Here is a 20,546-nt window from a genome sequence, read left to right on the forward strand (position 1 = left end):
ATCAGGTTTGGAGACATAATTTGTTTTAGCCAATAGTATATGGGCAGAAGTTATGTTTGTCACTTCCAAGCAGAAGCTTCAAGAGCCAGAATGTGACTTGCTGTGGGGTTTTTGGTTTGTTTTTCTTTTTCCCTGCTATGAGATCAGTCATGTTCTACAGGCTGTTTCATCAGCTTGGGTCCCAACGTGAAAATATTGGCCATCTACAGTGGACCTGAATGAGAAGTAAACCTTTATCTCTGTAAGCTGCTGAGATGTTGGAGTCATTTTTTACTGCAGCATAATGTATCGTATCCTGACTGATATACTGGCCATTTCTTATTTTTTATTTTTTTTGAGACGGAGTCTCACTCTGTCACCCAGGCTGGAGTGCAGTGGTACGATCTCAGCTCACTGCAAGCTCCACTTCCCGGGTTCACGCCTCTCTCTCCTGCCTCAGCCTCCCGGAGTAGCTGGGACTATAGGCACCCGCCACCGTGCCCGGCTAATTTTTTTGTATTTTTAGTAGAGATGGGGTTTCACCATGTTAGCCAGGATGGTCTCGATCTCCCGACCTCGTGATCCGCCCGCCTCGGTCTCCCAAAGTGCTGGGATTACAGGCGTGAGCCACCGCGCCCGGCTCTGGCCATTTCTTAAACATCGTTTCAGACTAGTCATGACCTCTGTGAGGTTCTGCACATGCATGGCTGCCTAATAGTTAATGATACAAGTAAATGTTTTGTCTGGGTGATATGGATTGGATCTGTATCCCCACCCAAGTCTCATGATCCATTGTAATCCCCAGTGTTTGAGGCAGGGCTCAGGGGAAGGCCATTGGATCATGGGGCAGAGTTCTCATGAATGGATTAGTACCATCTCTCTTGGTACTGGATAGTGAGATCTCACGAGATCTGGCTGTTTAAAAGTGGATTACACCTCCTGTCTCTCTCTCTCAGTCCTGTGCCTGCCATGGAAGACTCATGCTCCCACTTGCCTTCTGCCTTCTGCTTTGAAGCTCCTTGAGGCCTCCCCAGAAGCAGAAGCCACTATGCTTTGTGTACAGCCTGCAGAACCATGAGCCAATTAAAGCTCTTTTCCTTATAAATTACCCAGTCTCAGGTATTTCTTTATAGCAGCTCAACAACTGACGAATACATTGGGGAAGGCTCCATTGCATGCCCCCCCACTTTTTTTTTTTTTGAGACTGAGTTTCACTGTTGCCCAGGCTGGAGTGCAATGGTGCGATCTTGGCTCACTGCAACCTCCATCTTCTGGGTTCAAGCAATTTTCCTGCCTCAGCCTCCTGAGTAGCTGGGATTACAGGCACCCACCACCACGCCTGGCTACTTTTTGTATTTTTAGAGGAGATGGGGTTTCACCATGTTGGTCAGGCTGGTCTTGAACTCCCGACCTCAGGTGATCCACCTAACTCGGCCTCCCAAAGTGCTGGAATTACAGGTGTGAACCAGCGCACCCGGCCCATTGCATGACTTTTGGCAAAAAAAAAACAGGTTCTGCCCCCGACTAAGGAAGCCAAAAAGAGCAGATACTTGCTCTCCTAGAGTCCTTACAGCTAGAGAAGTGTGACGTGACTCCTATCCACTCCAGCCTGGGTGACAGAGTGAGACTCTGTCTCAAAAAAAAAAAGAAAAAAAAAACCCCCAGAAAATAAAAAATGAGAGTCCATGAAAAGATTATTTCAAATTCATCCTTGACAGGAATTTAAATTCTTCTCCTCCATATAGATTGTTGTGAAAACACATTAATATTCTTTTTCCCTGGTGCAGAAGGAGGGAATAGAAAACCACTTTTTTTTTTTTTTTTTTTTTTGAGACGGAGTCTCGCTCTGTCACCCAGGCTGGAGTGCAGTGGCGCGATCTCGGCTCACTGCAAGCTCCGCTTCCCGGGTTCACGCCATTCTCCTGCCTCAGCCTCCCGAGTAGCTGGAACTACAGGCGCCTGCCACCATGCCTGGCTAATTTTTTGTATTTTTAGTAGAGACGGGGTTTCACTTGTTAGCCAGGATGGTCTTGATCTCCTGACCTCGTGATCCACTTGCCTCGGCCTCCCAAAGTGTTGGGATTACAGGCGTGAGCCACTGTGCCTAGAAACCTAGGCACATAGAAAACCACTTCTATACTGCCTATCACCATGCATTGACTCACACTCTGCTTTTTGGATCATTTTCTTCGGAAAAAGTTTCTCATAGTGTGTCTTGACTTTTTAAAAAGTTGTGTATTAAAAGCACTTAAACATGGCTGGGCGAGGTGGGAGGCTGAGGGGGGGGTGGATCACCTGAGGTCAGGAGTTCAAGACCAGCCTGACCAACATGGCAAAACCCTGTCTCTACTAAAAATACAAAAATTAGCCAGTTGTGGTGGCTCACACCTGTAGTTCCAGTTACTTGGGAGGCTGAGGCACAAGAATCTCTTGAACCCAGGAGGCAGAAGTTGCAGTGAGCCAAGATCACGCCACTGCACTCCAGTCTGGGTGACAGAGTGAGACTGTGTCTCAAAAAACAAAAACAGGCTGGGCGCGGTGGCTCACACCTGTAATCCTAGCCCTTTGGGAGGCCGAGGCGGGCGGATCACGAGGTCAGAGGATCGAGACCATCCTGGCTAACACGGTGAAACCTCGTCTCTACTAAAAATACAAAAAAATTAGCCGGGTGTGGTGGCGGGCGCCTGTAGTCCCAGCTACTCGGGAGGCTGAGGCAGGAGAATGGCGTGAACCCGTGAGGGAGAGCTTGCAGTGAGCCGACATCGCGCCACTGCACTCCAGCCTGGGCAACAGAGCGAGACTCTGTCTCAAAAAAAAAAAAAAAAAAAAAAAAAAAGACTTAAACACACTGACAGATACTGAAGAATACAGAAAATGGTATGAATGTGAATATCTGCCTTTATACCGTGTCCTAGTGGCAGCAAACCCAAACAAAACCGAAGTGCTTTGTTTTGATCACATTCATTGGGCTTCAGATGTCAACTAGGAACAGCTTTGGCTTGTGTTTGCAGCTTTTCCTCTGTTGCTTTTTCCCACCCTTAGCTTAATAACAGTGATCTGGTCCTGTTAAACATGGGTGTGGACTCATGCCATGACTGACTTGCTTCTCTATAGCTTTTCTAGTGCCGTATTTGCCTTGCCTAGAATATCCTGCCTGCCATCTCTGATTCCTTTTCTAAGACTCATACTCAGGCCGGGTGCAGTGGCTCACTCCTGTAATCCCAGCACTTTGGGAGGCCAAGGCGAGCAGATCACCTAAGGTCAGGAGTTCAAGAGCAGCCTGGATAATATGGCGAAACCCCGTGTCTACTAAAAATACAAAAATTAGCCGGGCATGGTGGCGGGCGCCTGTAATCTCAGCTACTCGGGAGGCTGAGGCAGGGGAATCGCTTGCATCCATGGCACTGAGGCACCTTCTCTCCTGCATGGCCCCCTAACCCCTGCTCTGTCATATGACAGACACCCAAAGACCATGCTGCTTCTCTGCAGCCATCTGATGACACCATGTTACCTGGCAGTGTCCATTCCCCTGGTGCCAGTCTCAGTAGCATGGCGGCACCTCAGGTGGGAGCCTCCTCCCCATCTGCCCACTGCCCTCCTGTACTTACTATGGATTCTCCTCTCCTTTCACAGGTAGCTTGTTCCGTAGCGCCAAGTGCCCTTCCTGGGACCGGGCTGGTGGAAGGCTCACACTGGGCTTTTCCTTGTGGTCTGGGGAGACGGAAGATTGTTGGAATGAGCTTGGGAGCTTGGCTCACCCCGTCCTGGGTGATTCTTACCAGAAATTGAATGACCACCTCATATGTTTCTTCCCACACAGAATCATGATGCTGACACTGGCCTCAGTCTCATGGATGAAACCAAGTGTCTCCCATCGGGGCAGCAGTCTCTAGGCCAAGGGAGTCAGGGAAGCCACTGCTCATGACCTCCTTTCCCATCGAGCCACCTGCATCCCTCACCCCTGTGTCTCCACCTCCAGGACTTTCTCATCGACGGAGAGGCTACAACGACTCTCCCAACAACTCAGTAGTCTTGTCTGTGAGGCACCTCAGGAATTGATGGGGGTGCGGGGGGAAGGAAAGTATGATAGAAACTGAGGCAGGGATTCACGAGAGAGAGGGGAGATCCTGGGACCAGCCGATTTGCTGGGCAGTGTTGAGGAAGTCGCCTCTTCCCTGAGCCTTCTCCCTGGAAGCTGTTCACAGGGAGGAGGTGGACCCCGTGACTGGCTGCATCATTTTATGCTGCCGCAGAAGAACCGGATGAGAGTTGCTCGGGAGGGAGGGATGGTGGAGAGGTAAGAACCATGAGAGACATTGGCACAAAGGGGTTACGGGACAAAGGGTCCAAGTTAGGCAGAAAAGAAAATGTTGCCAGTTGATGGGGAAGAAAGGAAGTCAGAGGGCTTAGACACTGGGGGACAGAACATCTCAGGCGCAATCTCCTCTCTCGTAGTCAACAACATCTGTCAAAATGGGAGGGCCTGCATCGTCTGCTAACCTGAAGGATCTGGAGGTGAGAGTTCCGGAGCCATAGCCCAGTGTCCCTGCAGCCCAGCCCTCCAACTTCCATCCCACAGCGGGGGCTGGGTGCCCCTCTGCCAGCTGAGGGAGCCCACACAGCTCCCAACCCTAATGCCTCCTCCCACAGCGCAGGCTGGATGCCCCTCTGCCAGCTGAGACAGCCCACACAACCCCCAGCCCTAATGATTGCTCTACCTGTCCACACAGTCCTCCTCCACCTCCTCCTCTCTGCATGCACCTCAGGATGAGAGGCTGTGGGAGCAGGAGGAGAAGACGCAGGAAGAGGAGAGGCTGCAGGAGCTGGGCATAAGGCCGAGCTCTGCGGGGAGCAGGCGAAGGCGTGCGTGCAAACCCTGGAGGCCATGCAGACCGAGCTCACCACCGTCAGCTGTGCACTCTCCTAGAACCACGAGCTGGAGGAGCAGCTGGCCGAGCTGCAGAGCGGCTTCAAGGAGCTGGTGTTCAGCCCCACCTGGGGAGCCTCCCCTTCTCCCTAGCCCTCTGGGTCTTTGTTTCCCCACCTGTGAAATGGGCGTTGTAGCCCTCACGTGAAATGGTACTTCTGAAGGCACCTGTGAGCCAGAGCCCTGCTCGGATGGCTGTGGGGGAGGGGGGATGGTTTTTCTCTAACCTGCCTCCACCCTTCCTGGGGCCATGGGAGGCAGAAGGCAGACACCAAGTTCTGGGGTCTCCAGCTGCAGTGGGTGGCCACTGATTGCTTCTCTCTGTCCAGAACAAGGAGAACATGGAGATAGCCAGTCCATTGCAGTCGGAGCTGCATGGCAAGAAGGAGCTGCAGGAGAAGCTGGGCTGAAGGAGACGGTAACCCTGACCCATCCAAGAAGGGCTAGGAGGTGGGTACCAGTCCCTGGGGAGGGGAGGTATGAGGTCAGAGGCAGCTCCAGCGTGGGGGACAGTGACCCCAGCACCCTCCAGGGCAGTCCTGTGACTGTTTCTTGCTTCCTGCCTTCTGACTTTTAGAGGCGGGTAGCCCTGGGTCTGGACATCATCATACTGAATAGAGGCATGGAGCTGTCCAGTTATAGGGAAAGAGACAGTGGTATAAGAGGCTCCTTAGATTCAAACTGGATCCCGGCCTCGGCTCCACTGGTCCACCATTCAACTGCTTTGCATCTCTAAGTCTCGGTTTCATTAGTTAAAAAGGAAGTTAGCATCTTCCTCGCAGAGGTGCTGAGGATTAAGTGGGATAATACGTGGAAACATTAGGCATGTCGCACACTTAGCAGATGGTGCTTGGCTCCCTCTGCGTTTCCACCAGTCTGTGGCCTACAGTTCAAATGGTGGGAAGAAGGCTGTGAGATCTGAGGCTGGGGAAGGAGGCATGGAGCTCTAGCAAGGGAGGCCGTCACTGAGGCCTAGAGCAAGGGGCCAGGGGCCTGGAGAGGTGAAAGAGTCCCACAGAGCCCTCGCTACCTTATTTATGGGCCCAGAATCTGGAAGCCAGCCACCACCTGCCTTTACACCCAGGGTCTTCCTGCAGGTGGAACTGAAGAGCCAAGAGACTCAGAGTCTGCAGGGAGACCAATACCTGGGACACCTGTAGCAGTACCCAAGGGCACTGACTTCCATCCAGCCCAGGCGTCTTCCGTTCAGTCCTCCTGCCTCCCTCACTGGTCTGTGCCTCCGGAGTGCCGGCTGCCCCGCAGGCTCTCTCCAGGCTGAGTTTGTGGCCCTGCCCCATCATGGCTAGAGCCGGCTTCACAGGATGAGAGCCAGCTAAGCTCCAGGAGCTTTCCAGGAAAAGTGTCCCTTGGAAACACCTTTTCAAGGTGAAAGGTGTTCCTTTTCACCGTTCCCAACAGCACCCTAGTAATGGCGTGGCCCTTTCCCTCCCCTGAGCTCCACGGAGAACACAACCAGCAGGAGACATTCCCTGTTATCAAGAAATGAGTTTGATTCCCAGCCGAGGGACAGCAGGACTGGTAGAGACCGTCAGGCCACACGGCTGCCTGCACAGCACCCCAATACTTGGCAGGGGGCAGGAGGGGTGGCAGGAGCTGGCTGTCCAAAGGCCGGGCACGGCAGGGAGGCTCACTGGAGGCGGCGCATTTTGGAGGGGGGATGTCAAGGGACAGTATTTTCTTGTAGTTGGACCACAAGACTCCACAAGGACAGCATGGTGACTGATTCCCAGCGCTAGAGGAGAGGCGGTCGGCCATGTGTAGGTGTGTCTATATATGAGTATTGATAGATATTTACAGAACAGGGTAGGGCGTACAACAGAGGCACAAGTTTTCACCAGTGGTCACACCTGGATGTGTCAGCTCACCACGACAGCAGACTAAGTCACAGATGAAGGGGGCTGGCTTTGGGGCTGGGGGAGCCACTGTTAAGTCACAGAACAACCGTCCAGGCAGGCTGGGAAAGGGAGGTCACCGAGAAGAGGAGGGATCTGTTTAGAGGTCGAAGGGCTTGGGGCTCTCTTGCCTGACTCGATCTATCAGCTGGCAGTTGCAGAGAAAGCGGAGAGAAAACAGGAGAGAGAAAAGCGAGGAGAGCTGGTAAGGCAAGTGCAGCACATGCCGCAGCAGTGGTGGGAGGGCCCGGGAGGGGAGGGAGAGGGAAGGGTGCAGGTGCAGGTGCAGGTACAGGTGCGGGTGTGGCAAGGTTCCTGGAAAGGAGGGGCTGGAAGAGAAAGGGGAGGATGATGGAGGATTCGGAGCTTCACAGGTAGCACCTGGGGGCTGTGGCGGCCCTCCCAACCCCACACACGCTGGCCTTTCCCACGGCACCCAGGCAGTGCACCCACAGTTCAGACCGATCTCAGCCCCCTCGGGCTTCCCTCTTCTCTGGTCACCCTGTCTTCCAACCCACTGGCTCAGGGCTACCCCTCGCCGTGGAGAGCCCCACGCAACAGCCACCAGGCCTGATAGAGAAAACACTGCTTGAACCGGGAGGGTGAAGCTAAAAGGGGTCAGAAAGCCCAAGACCCTCTGAAGGGACCCTGGGGGAAGCAGGGAGGGCAGGCAGCCAGATGCCAGTGGCCATAGACTTGTAAGTCTAAGTGGGGAGCCTTAGCTGGTCGGGGGTGGGGGGGCGCTGCAGGTGAGGCTGGGGTCTTCCTGCTGGGAAAAGCAGAAGAGCAAGAGTCAGTGGCCGGGGAAGTTGGCGGGCTCGCTGGGCAGAGCTCAGCCGGGCCAGCAGGCACCGTGGTCCCCTTGGCTGAATAGCATAGGCAGCTCCTAGGAGCAACAGGCCAAGGTGCGTGAGCCGCCGGCTGGCTATGGTCCTTCTGCTGGGGCCAGGGACACTGCCTTCAGTCACACGCTAGCAGGTATGTCAGTACCAGGAGGGAGGCAAGACCTCATTTCTATAAAAAAGATAAAACCTGGCATGGTGGCTCACACCTGTAATCCCAGCACTTTGGGAGGTTGAGGCAGGTGGATCACAGTGTCAGGAGTTTGAGATGAGCCTGGCCAACATGGTGAAACCCCATCTCTACTAAAAATAGAAAAATTAGCCGGGCATGGTGGCGGGCACCTGTAATCCCAGCTATTTGGGAGGCTGAGGCAGGAGAATTGCTTGAACCTGGGAGGCGGAGGTTGCAATGAGTTGAGATCACGCCATTGCACTCCAGCCTGGGCAAAAAGAGCAAAACTCTGTCTCAAAAAAAATAAAAAATAAAAGAAGATAAATTAGCCCGGTGTAGTGGTGCACACCTGTGGTTCCAACTACTTAGGAGGCTGAGGCAGGAGGATCGCTTGAGCCCAGGAGGTTGAGGCCGCAGTGGGCCATGATTGCTCCACTGCACTCCAGCCTGGGCAAGAGCAAGACCATGCCTCAAAAACAAAAACAAACAAAGAAAAAGAGACAAGGAGGAGGGAGATTACATCTTGATTTACCCTATACTTTAATTGAAATTCAGCATTTCCTTCCATGGTGAATGTTGCTGGGAACAAACCTCATTAGTGTTAGAAGCACCTGTTACCTTGTTACCAATAGAAATCAGATATTTTCATGTTACACTGCAGCTGTTGCAGACATCTTGAGATATCACTTTTGCTCACTATTACCTCAAAATTATAGTAATTAGACCCAACTCTGGATCTTATTTAACATGCCAGTAAAGCATATCATGTAATATCACAAATATTTTCATAAACTGTATATGATTTATATACATTGCTCTCTGTGTTTTATTTTGTGCACTTAAAAATCTGAGGCCAGGCCAGGTGCGGTGACTCACGCCTGTAATCCCAGCACTTTGGGAAGCCGAGATGGGTGGATCACAAGGTCAGGAGATCGAGACCATTCTGGCCAAGATGGTGAAACCCTGTTTCTACTAAAAATACAAAAATTAGCCTGGCATGGCAGTGGGCACCTGTAATCCCAGATATTCAGGAGGCTGAGGCAGGAGAATCACTTGAACCTGGGAGGTGGAGGTTGCAGTGAGGTAAGATTGTGCCACTGCACTCCAGCCTGGGTGACAGCGAGACTCTGTCTCAAAAAAAAATCTGAGGCCTGATTACAGGCACAGTGGCTCATGCCTGTAATCCCAGCACTTTGGGAGGCTGAGGTGGGCGGATTGCCTGAGCTCAGGAGTTCAAGACCAGCCTGGCCAACCATCTCTACTAACATACAAAAATTGTGCCAGGTGTGGTGGCACGCACCTGTAATCCCAGCTACTCAGGAGGCTGAGACAGGAGAATCGCTTGATCCCAGGAGGCGGAGGTTGCAGTGAGCCGAGATCGCCCCATTGCATTCCAGCCTGGGTGATAAGAGCGAGACTCTGTCTCAAAGAAAATAAAAAGAATCCCAGCTCCTCTACTTGTTGGCCCTATGACTTCACTGTGTCTGTTTCTCCATCTATAAAAATGGAAGGGAGAAAAGGTACCTACCCGGACCGGGCATGGTGGCTCACGCCTGTAATCCCAGCACTTTGGGAGGCCAAGGCAGGCAGATCACAAGGTCAGTAGATTGATACCATCCTGGCTAACACGGTGAAACCCTGTCTCTACCAAAAATACAAAACATTAGCCGGGCATGGTCGTGGGTGCCTGTAGTCCCAGCTACTCGGGAGGCTGAGGCAGGAGAATGGCGTGAACCCGGGAGGTGGAGCTTGCAATGAGCTGAGATTGGACCACTGCACTCCAGCCTGGGCAACACAGCGAGACTCCATCTCAAAAAAAAAAAAAAAAAAAAAAAAAAACCAACCAATCAAAAAACAAAAGGTACCTACCCGGTAGGTTTCGGTAATTCTAGAGTTAATCTGTGTGGTGTGGTGGCCAGGAGGCTCAGCGCACATTCAGTAAACATCAGCGGCCATCATGATTCACCCACAGCTGCAAGTCATCCCCACGACTGGGAAGTCCTCAGAACTCAGAGTCCCTGGCCGTGGCAAAATTTCCCTGTCCTAGGTTCTCCTCTGTCAAGAGACTGCTTTTCCTATAGCGCGAATAGATGGTCATGGATTATTCCACAAATGACTCTCTACTGAAGGTGTTCAGCCTGGCTTGCCCTTTCAGAAAGCAGGTTGAGGTTTCTCCAGAAAGTTGCCCAGAAGTAGTGTCTCTCCAGCTGTTGCGAAGACAGCTGGCTGAACGTGCCCTAACCCAGCCCTGACTCTTGCTTCTTTTGAGCCTGTGCAGCAGCCGTGTTCATTACCAAGTGCTGCCGGCAGAGCCTGGTGGTGGAACGCCAAAGTGTGTGTTTCAGTAAATGCTCGTCACGTGCCTGCGTTAGGCTATGCACGCTACATTTTCGTAGCCCTCAGTTATCTCATTAATAGGCCTGAACTAGTTCTATAATATTGGGGAGTGAAGAATGAATGATCCTATTTCTTTTCTCTCAGTTTGTCTATCTCATTTTTCACTGTATCCTGTGCCTAGAATAGTGCTTGGCACGGGTAGATGCTTAGTAGGTATATTTTATTTTATTTTTATTTTCGAGACAGAGTCTTGCTCTGTCACCCAGGCTGGAGTGCAGTGGCACCATCTCGGCTCACTGCAACCTCCGCCTCCTGGGTTCAAGCGATTCTCCTCCCTCAGCCTCTTGGGTAAGTGGGACTACAGGCGCCCACCACCACGCCTGGCTAATTTTTGTAGAGAGAGAGTTTTGCCATGTTGGCCAGGCTGAGCTGGAGCAACGCTCCTCTCACCTCATGGAGCCTCCACCTACCACAGCTGTCAGTTTCCCCTAATCCTAGGAACCCCCACCCCAAGGGAAGCAGGACAGACAGCGCCCGTGTCCCACTCTGCTCATTTTCAGATGAGGAAACAGTCACCAAGGTCCCGTGCAAACTCGCCGCCCACCCAACAGCCCACATCACTTGCCTTGCTCCAGCTTCCCGCTCGCCAGCTGGTGTTCCTGGCAGCCAGCAGGTCCGCGGGGGCCCCGTCTCAGCCAGGCTTGGGGGCCAGGGGCTGGGCCTCAGGAACTCTGCTGCTGCTGTTGGGGCTGTCCCAAGCTAGCGTGGACAGAAGCCCAGAGCTCAGGGGCACCTCAGGGCTGAGGGGCTCAGACTGGCCCTTGGGTCTCGGGCTCAGGGCAGTCACCCAGGGTGTGTGCCTGCAGCCAATCAGGGTTGTGGGGAGGAAGGTCCCTGGCACCGCCACAGTCTGCAGGTCCCATGAGCCTGGTCCTGGGGTTGGGAAGGTGGGAGTCTCTGGCTCCAGGAGGCTGTCCCGGCCCTTAATCTCCGGCAGAGTGCCTACGGGAGGAGGGGGAGGAGCCGCCCCCACAGTGGGCCACAGCTAACTGTCCACAGGCCCCAGGCCGCCATCCTGAGCTGGCTCCCAGGCTACAGTCCTTCCTGTCCACAGCTCCACCATGTCAGGACCAGGACAGGAGTGGGTGCTGTCGACAGGGAACAAAGGGGGCAGCGTGGGGCTGAGTCTCTGGGGCAGGTAGGGTGCTCCGTGACCCATGGGTTCCTCATTGTCCTTGGAAACCTCATTGGTCCTGTCCCACCATGGAGGGGGCAGCTGGTTCTGGCTGTCCTAGTCGACTAGGAAGTCATTTTGGCTCCCAGGGGTGGCAGGCGTCTGCGTGCCATCAATAGAAACCCTGGGCCAGGGCGGGCTGGAGAGCTCAAGGTCTGGAGCCTCTATGGGGGTGTCTTCCTCACGCAGGAAATTGACCAGAGTGTTCCCAGGGGTCTGCTCTGAAGGTGGGGGTGGGGAGTGGCTGGCCTGGCTGGGCCAAGGGCTAGTGGGCCAGGGTCTCAGTACCCCCTCCTCCTTGGCTGCAGGAGGCCCTATGGCAGGCATGGGGCTGCTGGTGGAGGGTGCAGCAGGACGGCTGTACAGTGGGGGCGTCCGATCCCCTGTCCCTGCCAGGTCTAGGTCAGGCCCCTTAAAGGGCCCATAGCACAGATCCTCGTGGAGATGAATGAAATTGTAGTCGTAGTGGAAGTCATCTACAAACACGCGCCCCACCGGGCCCAGCTCTGGGGCCTCCTCCTCAATGGCATTGCCATGCTGGCTGGCGCAGGTGAAGGGCTTGGGACCAGGAGGCGTGAGATGAAGTCAGCCTCGCTGAAGAGCTCGTGGCTGAGGAGCCGCTGCCTGAGCCTTCAGGGCCCAGTGTGTCCAGGATTCGCCAACAGGGTGGCAGAGAGCAGGTGACTGTGCTGGCTGGCTGCTGGGCCTTGTCACAGGGACACTGGTGTCATCGGTGCAGAGGACACTTCGGTGCTGAGTGCCCTCCCTGCATGTCACTGAGCACTGCAGGGAAGCCAGGGGAGGGGCTCAGGCTGGGAGGCAGGCTGCCAGGGGACGCTGGGGCAAGGCTGGGTAACCTGTCCACTGCCCGATGTCAGAGTGGCAGAGACCCCAGCCAGCCCTCTTTGGCCATGCCCAGCTCAAGGCCATGGCTGTGACCACAGCTTGCCAGGGGCTTCCTGATCCCTGAGGCTCTGGAGTCAGGGTCTGGACCCTGGAATCCCCCAGGCTCCCTCCCACCCATGGTACCAGGCAATAAGGGCTCCCAGAAGGCCGTCTACCTCCCTGCAGCCCAAGACCAAGGGGGGAGCTGGAAGCAGACCCCTTCCCATCCCGAGACCAGTTCCCTGCAGCCCAGGTGGACAGACAGGGCACATGCTGGTTGCAAGGGGTTCCAGCAGGGGACTGGGGATGGTGTTCACAGGCGGGCGGCTCCAGGGGCCTCTGCTCATCCAGCCCCACACTGGGATGCAGAGCACTGCCCAGTGGGAGAGGCCCCCAGGCCCCTGCCCACCACCATGCGAGGGCACACAGGTGGCATCAGCGTGGTGTCAGATGGGTGGCATTGGCAGGCTGACCAGCAGGGAGGGCCAGGAGGGGCTCCCAGACCCTCAGGGTTTGGGCAGAGCCAGGACTGAGGCCAGCGGACGATTCTCCAGAGCTCCTAGCCCAGGTCAGTGTCCCGCCCCCAAAGCCTGGTTACACGGCTCAGCCCCTCCACTCCCACAACCCTCCCCTCAGAGGAACTGAGGGTGACCAGAGGCCTATTTCCACATCCAGGGACCCAAAGAGGAGGAGCACAGGTGTCCGGGCTGTCCCAGGCTAGGGTGAGCGGCAACCCGGGGCTGGAGCTTCAGCCTTAGGAAGAGAGTGAAAGTCCAGCTCCCTCTGTTCCTCCCCTGGGCCTCAGGGAACCCAGATGTAGGGGCCTGTGGCAGACCCTGGACGCCTAGGGGTGGGGAGTTGGTGGGGGTGTGGTCAGGGTGGGTTCACCCAGCAGGGCGGGACTCACCACCCCCTCTGGCCGCCATCCCTGGGCCAGGGTGTCACAGTGCTCCTCGTCCAGCAGCTCTGCCTGCCACTCTGAGCAGTACACACTCTGCCTCTGCACACCTAGGGGCCATGGGGATCCATTTGGGCCTGGCACCCAGATGCCCACCACCCAAGACCCAAAGACACCCTTTCTGCCAGAACCCTTCCAGAACAGCGCCTCACTGACTGTGTCAGGAGAAAGGCAGGCCTCCACCACCACCTCCTCGCGGTCCTCCTGGCCCTCGCCCCCTTCCTCTCCAATGTAGCCTCCCCTCTGACTGCCCCTGGAGGGTGGCAGAGTGTGGCAGTTTAGTGAGTTGGGTGCCCAGACCCTCTGCTTCCTGACTGAGGGGCCTTGGGTGGCTCATTTGGCCTCTCTGAACCTCAGTGTCCTCCTCTGTGAAGTGCGAGCGACAATCCTGCCTGCCTCTAAGCGCTGGTGTGAGGACTGCGTGTGCTCTCACATGTGCAGGCTCAGCCTGTGCCCCACACATCCTCAGAGCTCAGCAAGTGCCAGCTGCTGCTGGCCTGCAAACCCAACCATGGCGTCAAGGCTGTCCTACCGTCCACACCCTTCCCAGCAGGCTCAGGAAAAGCCTGGACGAGAAAATGCATCAAGGGGCAGCCCCCGCTCCCTGCCCCTGGCACCAGTCTCGCCACTGCTCCTGTCCTTCGCTCCCTCTGCCACCGCCCACCCCGGGGCCTCTGCACGGCCACGCTCCTCACCTCGGACACTCACTTCCATACTGCCTGTCCAGGCCCAGCCGCAGGACCCCCTCTGCTGGTGGCTCTGCCTTCTCTGCTCCCCTCCGGTTCTCTGTTCCCCTAGTAGTCCTGAAGTAAGTTGTCCCTCCCCCAAGCTGCCAGTCCCACTCCCGTCCCCCTCTTCCCTCACCAACAGATTCTGATTTTGTTCAAGGCAGCAATGGGACCTGCTGAAAACACACCCTGTTGCCACTCCCTTGCAACTAGCGGGGCCTGGGACACAGTTCTGGCTGGGGAGAAAAAGGCACAAGTCCCTCGCTGGGAGTCAGCCCTTTCTCCTCTCCTTGTTCTTGCCCAGAGGCCTGGAAGGGAGGATGCCATCTGTGACAAGCAGGAGGGGAGGGCTGGTGTGGCAAGGACAGTGCAGTTGAGGGCGAGTCAGCTCCAGTCCCGCCAGCTTGCATGGTACACCTGGGACTTCCTACCTGCGACAATAACCCCTGTCTGCTCCGGCCCCCACAGGGACCAGCCTCTGCATACACTCTTCAGTGGTCCGCCTGTGAAGCCAATTTGCTGAAAGACGACTCCCAAAATGTCTGGTGCTTCCAACGTATCTGTCAGTCTTCACGTCTATTTAAAGACACCGGTAGTAGATGAAATGGGTTTCCTAGCTCTCTGGAAGGTATCTGCTGAGTTCTCCAGTTTCCATTTTGCCATCTTAATAGCATTTTAAGGAATGCTCAAATGTCTCTATCTCAGATTCCTGATTCTGAGACCCTGAGGACACTGAGTGTCAAAGATGGGAGGACTGAGGGGAAAAGGGGAGGACTAAGAGACGGGGTAGGGGAGACTGAGAGGCAGGTGGGGAGACTGAGGGGCGGGGGGAAGGGGGATGAGGAGCCTGAGGGGCAGGGGGGAAACCGAGGGGCAGTGGGGAGGGGCATGGAAGGCACATGACAGGCACCTTCAGCTAAGGCTCTGGGAGTGGGGAGTCAATTCCCTCCCTTCCTCTTTTTTTTTCTTTTGAGACAGGGTCTTGCTCTGTCATCCAGGCTGCAGTGCAGTGTCCAGGTCATAGCTCATTGCAGCCTTGACCTCCTGGGCTCAAGGGATCCTCCTGCTGCAGCTTCCCGAGTAGCTGGAATTATAGGCACATGCCACTGCACCCGGCTGAATTTTTTCTTTTTTGGTAGAGGCGGGGTCTTGCTGTGTTGTCCGGGCTGGTTTCAAACTCCTGGGCTCAGGCAATCCTCCCGCCCCAGCCTCCTAAGGTGCTAGGATTACAGGTGTGAGCCGCCTCACCTGGCCCAACATCCCCATTTTCAACCGGGACACCCCGCCTTGCTCCTGTGCTACGAACAACATCACAAATTCATCAGAACTGCACAGCAGGCCCCGCAGGCACGCTAAATCCACGTCCACCTACAGTCACCACAATTCAAATGTTCATCAATGTCACACCAAAAACCCCGACTTACGATGACTTATTCCGAAAGCTTTCAGGGAAAAATGTAGGCAATGCCATCTGCTCCAAGTGTTTATTCTGTTTAGAAGTCTACAAATTTGAGCTTTTAAGAAAGATTCACAAAATATTCATTCAAAACCACATTTTTGGCTTATCAAATTTCAAATATATTTTACTGTGCTGAACAATATATTCTAATGCTGTCTAAAACACAGCTAAATTATTTTTCTTTATTTGTTTATACACATTCGGTAATTTCTGAAAAGCAAGATTTAAAAATATTAACAAAACTACCCAATTACAATGACTGTTCTCCCATACACGGAACTATTTTCTGTAGCTGTATCTTCTTACCTCATTCCACTTTAACTCTGTATACCGTATTGATTTGTGATGAGATGATTTATTATGAGAACTCTTAAGGAGTTCTCATTTTCCATTTCTCATCAATTCAAACAGCAACACCTTTCACAAAATAACATTAATTCCCTTGGAAGGGCAGAAGCTTAAGTTTGTTAAAAGCACTCACTGAAAAATATTTTTAAATTTATAGGTCATATAAAATAATTTACAAAGAGACAGATGACTTCAAATATTATTTGGCAGTCCCCTTACTATGTAGAAACATAATGAAGCAATCTGTCACATGAGACACCAGTCACTTTTGGTCTTTTGAAGGAAGTGTGTGATGAGTATTGTTTCTGCAGGCCCATCCAGCATCCGCTGATTCTGGCAGCCCTGAGCCCATGTGTCACATGGAGACCTCTCCTCCTCCCCCACATGAAGCCTCCTGGTTCAGGAGCAGGAGGAGCCGAGGTCTCCAGGCCCTCAGTGTTGAAACCAAAAGTTCCAAGAAAATAAAGCAAGGATATACACAGAGACGCCAAAAGGAGGGTGTGACAGGAAGGAACGAGAAAAAGCAATCACAGGAAAGCTTCTACATCAGAACTCAGAATTTCTCAAAAGAAATATTAAAAATCAGAAACATATACCATATGAAAAAGTAGCAAAACAATCTGCAAAACTATCTGGTCTTCACTGCCGCCTGAGATGTGGTTACTTGTTCATTTAAAGAGGAATTTCTCCAGGAAATACACATCATGACTTCAGTATTAAGAACCGTAGCGATCCTGAAGAGAGAACCAAAATGGAAGTTCACGACCATTCAGCAGCAATCCCTGACTCCCGCGCCCTGAATATTCAGCATCACCAAAACTGACACTGCAGCCCGTGTCAGGCATGTGACACGGACACTGCACCCCGAGGGTGTGCTCATCTGGAAGCAGCCATTGCTGCAGCTTCAAGGCTGAGGGTAGGTGTGGGCTTCAGAACCCAACAGGATTCACATCCTGCCTCTGGCATCCGCGGCCACAGTCCTGGGATCAGGAGGCAGGGAGCAAAGTGGGCGGGAAGATACTCAGTGGGCCAGAGGCTACTTGCTGAGCCCTCTGGGAAGCAAGTGGGATAGGGAAGACAGAGGAACACATTTGGTGTTTGAAGCCCTGAAATTTTGGTTCAGCTGGTCATCTTGCAGAAGTGACCTAACCTTCTGTGCCTCAATTCCTTCACCTGTAAAATGGGGATATAAAAGGGAGCCATCTCTAAAATGGGGATGACCATCTATAAAATAGGGATGTTACCTATTTGGACACTGATGTGGGCTTAGCTGACCTAAGGGACATGAAAGAGCTCTATGCATTTTAACTTCAGTGCCACATGAAAGGGAAGACTATGCTATTCACAGCATGAAAACGGCTACGTCCAGAGTCCTGGGGCTGAGGGAACTCTCCGGAACGGGAGACTGTGCTATTCACAGCATGAAAACGGCTACATCCAGAGTCCTGGGGCTGAGGGAACTCTCCGGAATGGGAGGCACCTCCACGCCCTCCTTGAACTGCAGCTAGAGCAGCGTCTGCCGGAGACCAGGAATCTCCTTTGGAGGCACCAGAGTCCACACGGTTTCAGTCCTACTTCCTTTAGCAGCGTTTTATATTAATACAATCCTTCTTCAATAGCCTGACGTAAACAAGAAGGTGCAAAGAAACGAGCCACTCATATCGTCAGAGATGGCCTCGACTCTCATGTGCAAGTATGCGCCATCCTTGGCTTATGTTTTCACTCAATAGAATGTGGTTTTAGGAAAACTTTTCATTACAAGGAAATGCTCCTAGCATCACAGAGAAAAAGCAAGATATAAAACCCTCTATACAATATAATCCTTTTTTAATCTTAAAAAGATAGATATATATATTTTTTATCTACGTATAGAAAAATTTCCTTAGAAATCTAGAGCTAAAAATATACCAAAATATTAACAGAGGTTATGCCTGTGATGTGGCATTACAGATAATTTCAGTTTTCTTCTTAATACTTCTCTGTTCCAATCTAGGAAAAAAACTGGACAATGGTCATGACAATTCCTCTAACAATTCCCCTAGAGTCATCCATCAGAAAATATTAAATATAAAATTATAATTTCTGGTTTTCATAATGTTCTGTGTTATAGTGTAGCAAACATATCGATCCAATAATATATAATTGAATTTTCCAGCAGTTGAAGATTGAAGCAGGTCTCATTTTCAAACTGCTGAACCTACCGTCATAGCCAGTGAGCACTGCCCCATTCCACTGACCTGAATTGAAGTCACGACTCCATTAGCAAAGACGGAGAGTTTTCCAGCAACGGACCTCACTCCCTGCTTGAACTGCGCCATGTCGGGGGCGTTGGGCAGCACGCTGGACAGGCTGTAGTTCCCTGCACACACACAGCAGACACTGTCTCATCACTGCCCTGGCCACAGCTGCGGCAAACCCAGTGCCCAGAGTGCTCAACGGCTCCAGAGAACCCGGATCTCTCCCCTCCTGCTGCCTCACAAGGGGCCCAGCAGTGGGATGGAGACTCGGGCTGAAGTGGCAGCCCTGCCATGATCCACATGAGAGAATCCACACGACAGAAAATGTAGTATGGGGGACTTAACACCACTATGAGTTCAAATCCTGGCACTGTCACTTCTAGGCTGTGTGCCTCTAGAGAAGTTCCTTGCTCTCTCTGGGCCCATTTCCTCAAGGTGCTTAACATAGCCCTGGCAGGTAAGTACCCAGCAAAAGGCAGATGGGCCAACACGGATGGCCTGTTTCTCATCACCTCCTCCCTCTTTTGGTAACAGTACTCCTCCCTTCCTCCAGGAACCACCTCTCCCTTCTACCCTGTCCACAGGCATGGGCACATGACCCAGGCCTGACCAATCAGAGCCTTCCCTGGGATTCATGTATCCTCAAATGAGAGGAGCCATTTGCTTGCTCTGGGGTTATTGGCAGGGACAAAGCAAAGCAGCAGCCATCTGTGACTACGACTGCCCCTCCCACTCGCTTGGGGTATGGAGGAAGCTTGTTACCTCCCCCAAGGAGGTGAGCCAAATGGATGCATCACTGATGCTTAGAAGCCAAGCTCCACTGCCAGTCTTCCCAGGTACAGAAGTTCACACTTCCACCCTCTTTGCTAGGGCCAGTGTTAGTGGCCCTAAGTTTTGTTAGTTGTTAGTTTTGTTAAGTGTTAGTTGCTTAAGTTTTGGTTGCCCTGACGTAAACATCACCATAATTGCTACCAATCTGGGTGAAGTTCATCAGGGTTATCACACATCAAGGAGGTCTGACCACACTCCTAGAGCTGACAATCAGGGGTTCATAAACTTCTGTGTCACAATTGTAATAAGACGCTGGAGGGGCTCAGTGAGCTCAACGCAAACCCCGCAGGTCCTCAGGAGTAGCCACGCCCAGCTACTCCCTAAGCCCCACATGACACCACCCGCTCCTTACAAAACAGAAACCCACCAGACGCAGTGGCTCACGCCTGTAATCCCAGCACTCTGGGAGGCTGAGGTGGGAGGATCACTTGAGGTCAGGAGTTCAAGACCAGCCTGGCCAACATGGTGAAACCCCATCTCTACTAAAAATACAAAAAATTAGCTGGGCATGGTGGCACACACCTGTAACCCTAGCTACTTGGGAGGCTGAGGCAGGAGAATCACTTGAACCTGGGAGGTGGAGGTTGCAGTGAGCCAAGATTGTGCCACCCCACTCCAGCCTGGGTGACAGAGCGAGACCCCATCTCAAAAACAAAAACAAAACAGAAAGCCTTGGTCAAGTCCCTCTCTGAGAACAAAACAGAACTGACAAGTTACCCTGCAACGTGTCCCTTGGAAGGGACACTGCATTTGCCCCCAGCACTGTTCCCATGCCCACCACAGATGCAGGTCCTCCCATCTCCACCTCCAGCTGACTGTCTAAAATCTTGTAGGCCTTCACCAATGACAGAGTGTAATTCCAACACAGTGATGGGACTGGGGTGCTGTGTCTCCTCTGAGGGCTGCCTGGGCAGGCTGGAGGGGCCAGGTGGCCATGGTCAAAGACAGCCCTAGTGTGCTCAGGTTACACAATGAGCTCCAGGAAATGACAGTTCCAGCCACCTGCTCAGGAAGAGCGTCCTTGACCCAGGGAATCTCTCCTCCCTATCTGTTCCCAGAACACCCACAGTGTATACTGAGGACACCGCCACAGACATGCTTTTCCACAGCTCACCACCTACTGGGGAAAGCAGACAATTAACTGATAACATCACTAAGTGTGACCTGTGTCATCTGGAGGGGACACAGAGCAAACTCAGGTAGACAGCTGGGAGGTGGCTGCAGGGGTCCAGGTGCATGGGGCAGTGCCTGAGCATGAGGAAGCGGCAGTGGGGATCAGGAGGGAACGGGCTGAGCGTCCTCAGGAGGCAGGTGTCAAGAGGCACACTGACTGACTGGCCTAGGCAGGCTGGGAGGCAGGCAGATTAAGGATGTTTCCCAGGTTTCTACTTGAGCAGCCAGGAAGAAGACAGCCGCTCCCCTCTCTGAGACAGAGGGGACACTGGGCTACACAGTGGTCTGTGGTTGGGACAAATGCCCTGGATGGGTCAGGACAGGCCAGGTGACTCTGAGCTAACAACCACCCACAACTGATGTTTGCTGTGCCCAGTGCAGGTGGGCAGGGGGTTCTGTGCATCGCAGTCACTTGCGGTCCAAGCCCATGGGGCCACCTCTTATTTCCAGCTTCCTTGCCTACTATGACAGGGAAAGAAACATGGCAACATGCACACAGCTCTTAAGGCTTGTGCTGGAGGCG

The 20,546-nt window shown here is 53.2% G+C and overlaps 1 protein-coding gene and 1 long non-coding RNA gene across 2 annotated transcripts in view; one reads left to right on the forward strand and one right to left on the reverse strand.

Annotated features, from left to right (window-relative positions):
• The first annotated feature begins 4,400 nt into the window (after positions 1 to 4,400).
• On the forward strand, positions 4,401 to 8,641 carry LOC129529533 (uncharacterized). Its single transcript, XR_010133188.1, has 3 exons — positions 4,401 to 4,494; positions 4,746 to 5,356; positions 6,004 to 8,641. It is a non-coding gene; the product is annotated as an uncharacterized lncRNA (long non-coding RNA).
• Positions 8,642 to 15,445: 6,804 nt separating this feature from the next.
• The window catches only part of ARFGAP3 (ARF GTPase activating protein 3), a 60,735-nt gene continuing 55,634 nt past the window's right edge, over positions 15,446 to 20,546 (reverse strand). Inside the window, exons 15-16 of the mRNA XM_004063591.5 lie at positions 18,020 to 18,141; positions 15,446 to 16,516 (exon numbers count right to left, since the gene is read on the reverse strand). Coding sequence (XP_004063639.1) covers positions 16,499 to 16,516; positions 18,020 to 18,141 — 140 coding nt within the window. The 3' untranslated portion in view covers positions 15,446 to 16,498. The remainder of the gene's footprint in view (positions 16,517 to 18,019; positions 18,142 to 20,546) is intronic.

The sequence above is a fragment of the Gorilla gorilla genome, chromosome 23 (assembly GCF_029281585.2).
Source record: "Gorilla gorilla gorilla isolate KB3781 chromosome 23, NHGRI_mGorGor1-v2.1_pri, whole genome shotgun sequence".
In the NCBI taxonomy this organism is placed as follows: domain Eukaryota; kingdom Metazoa; phylum Chordata; class Mammalia; order Primates; family Hominidae; genus Gorilla; species Gorilla gorilla.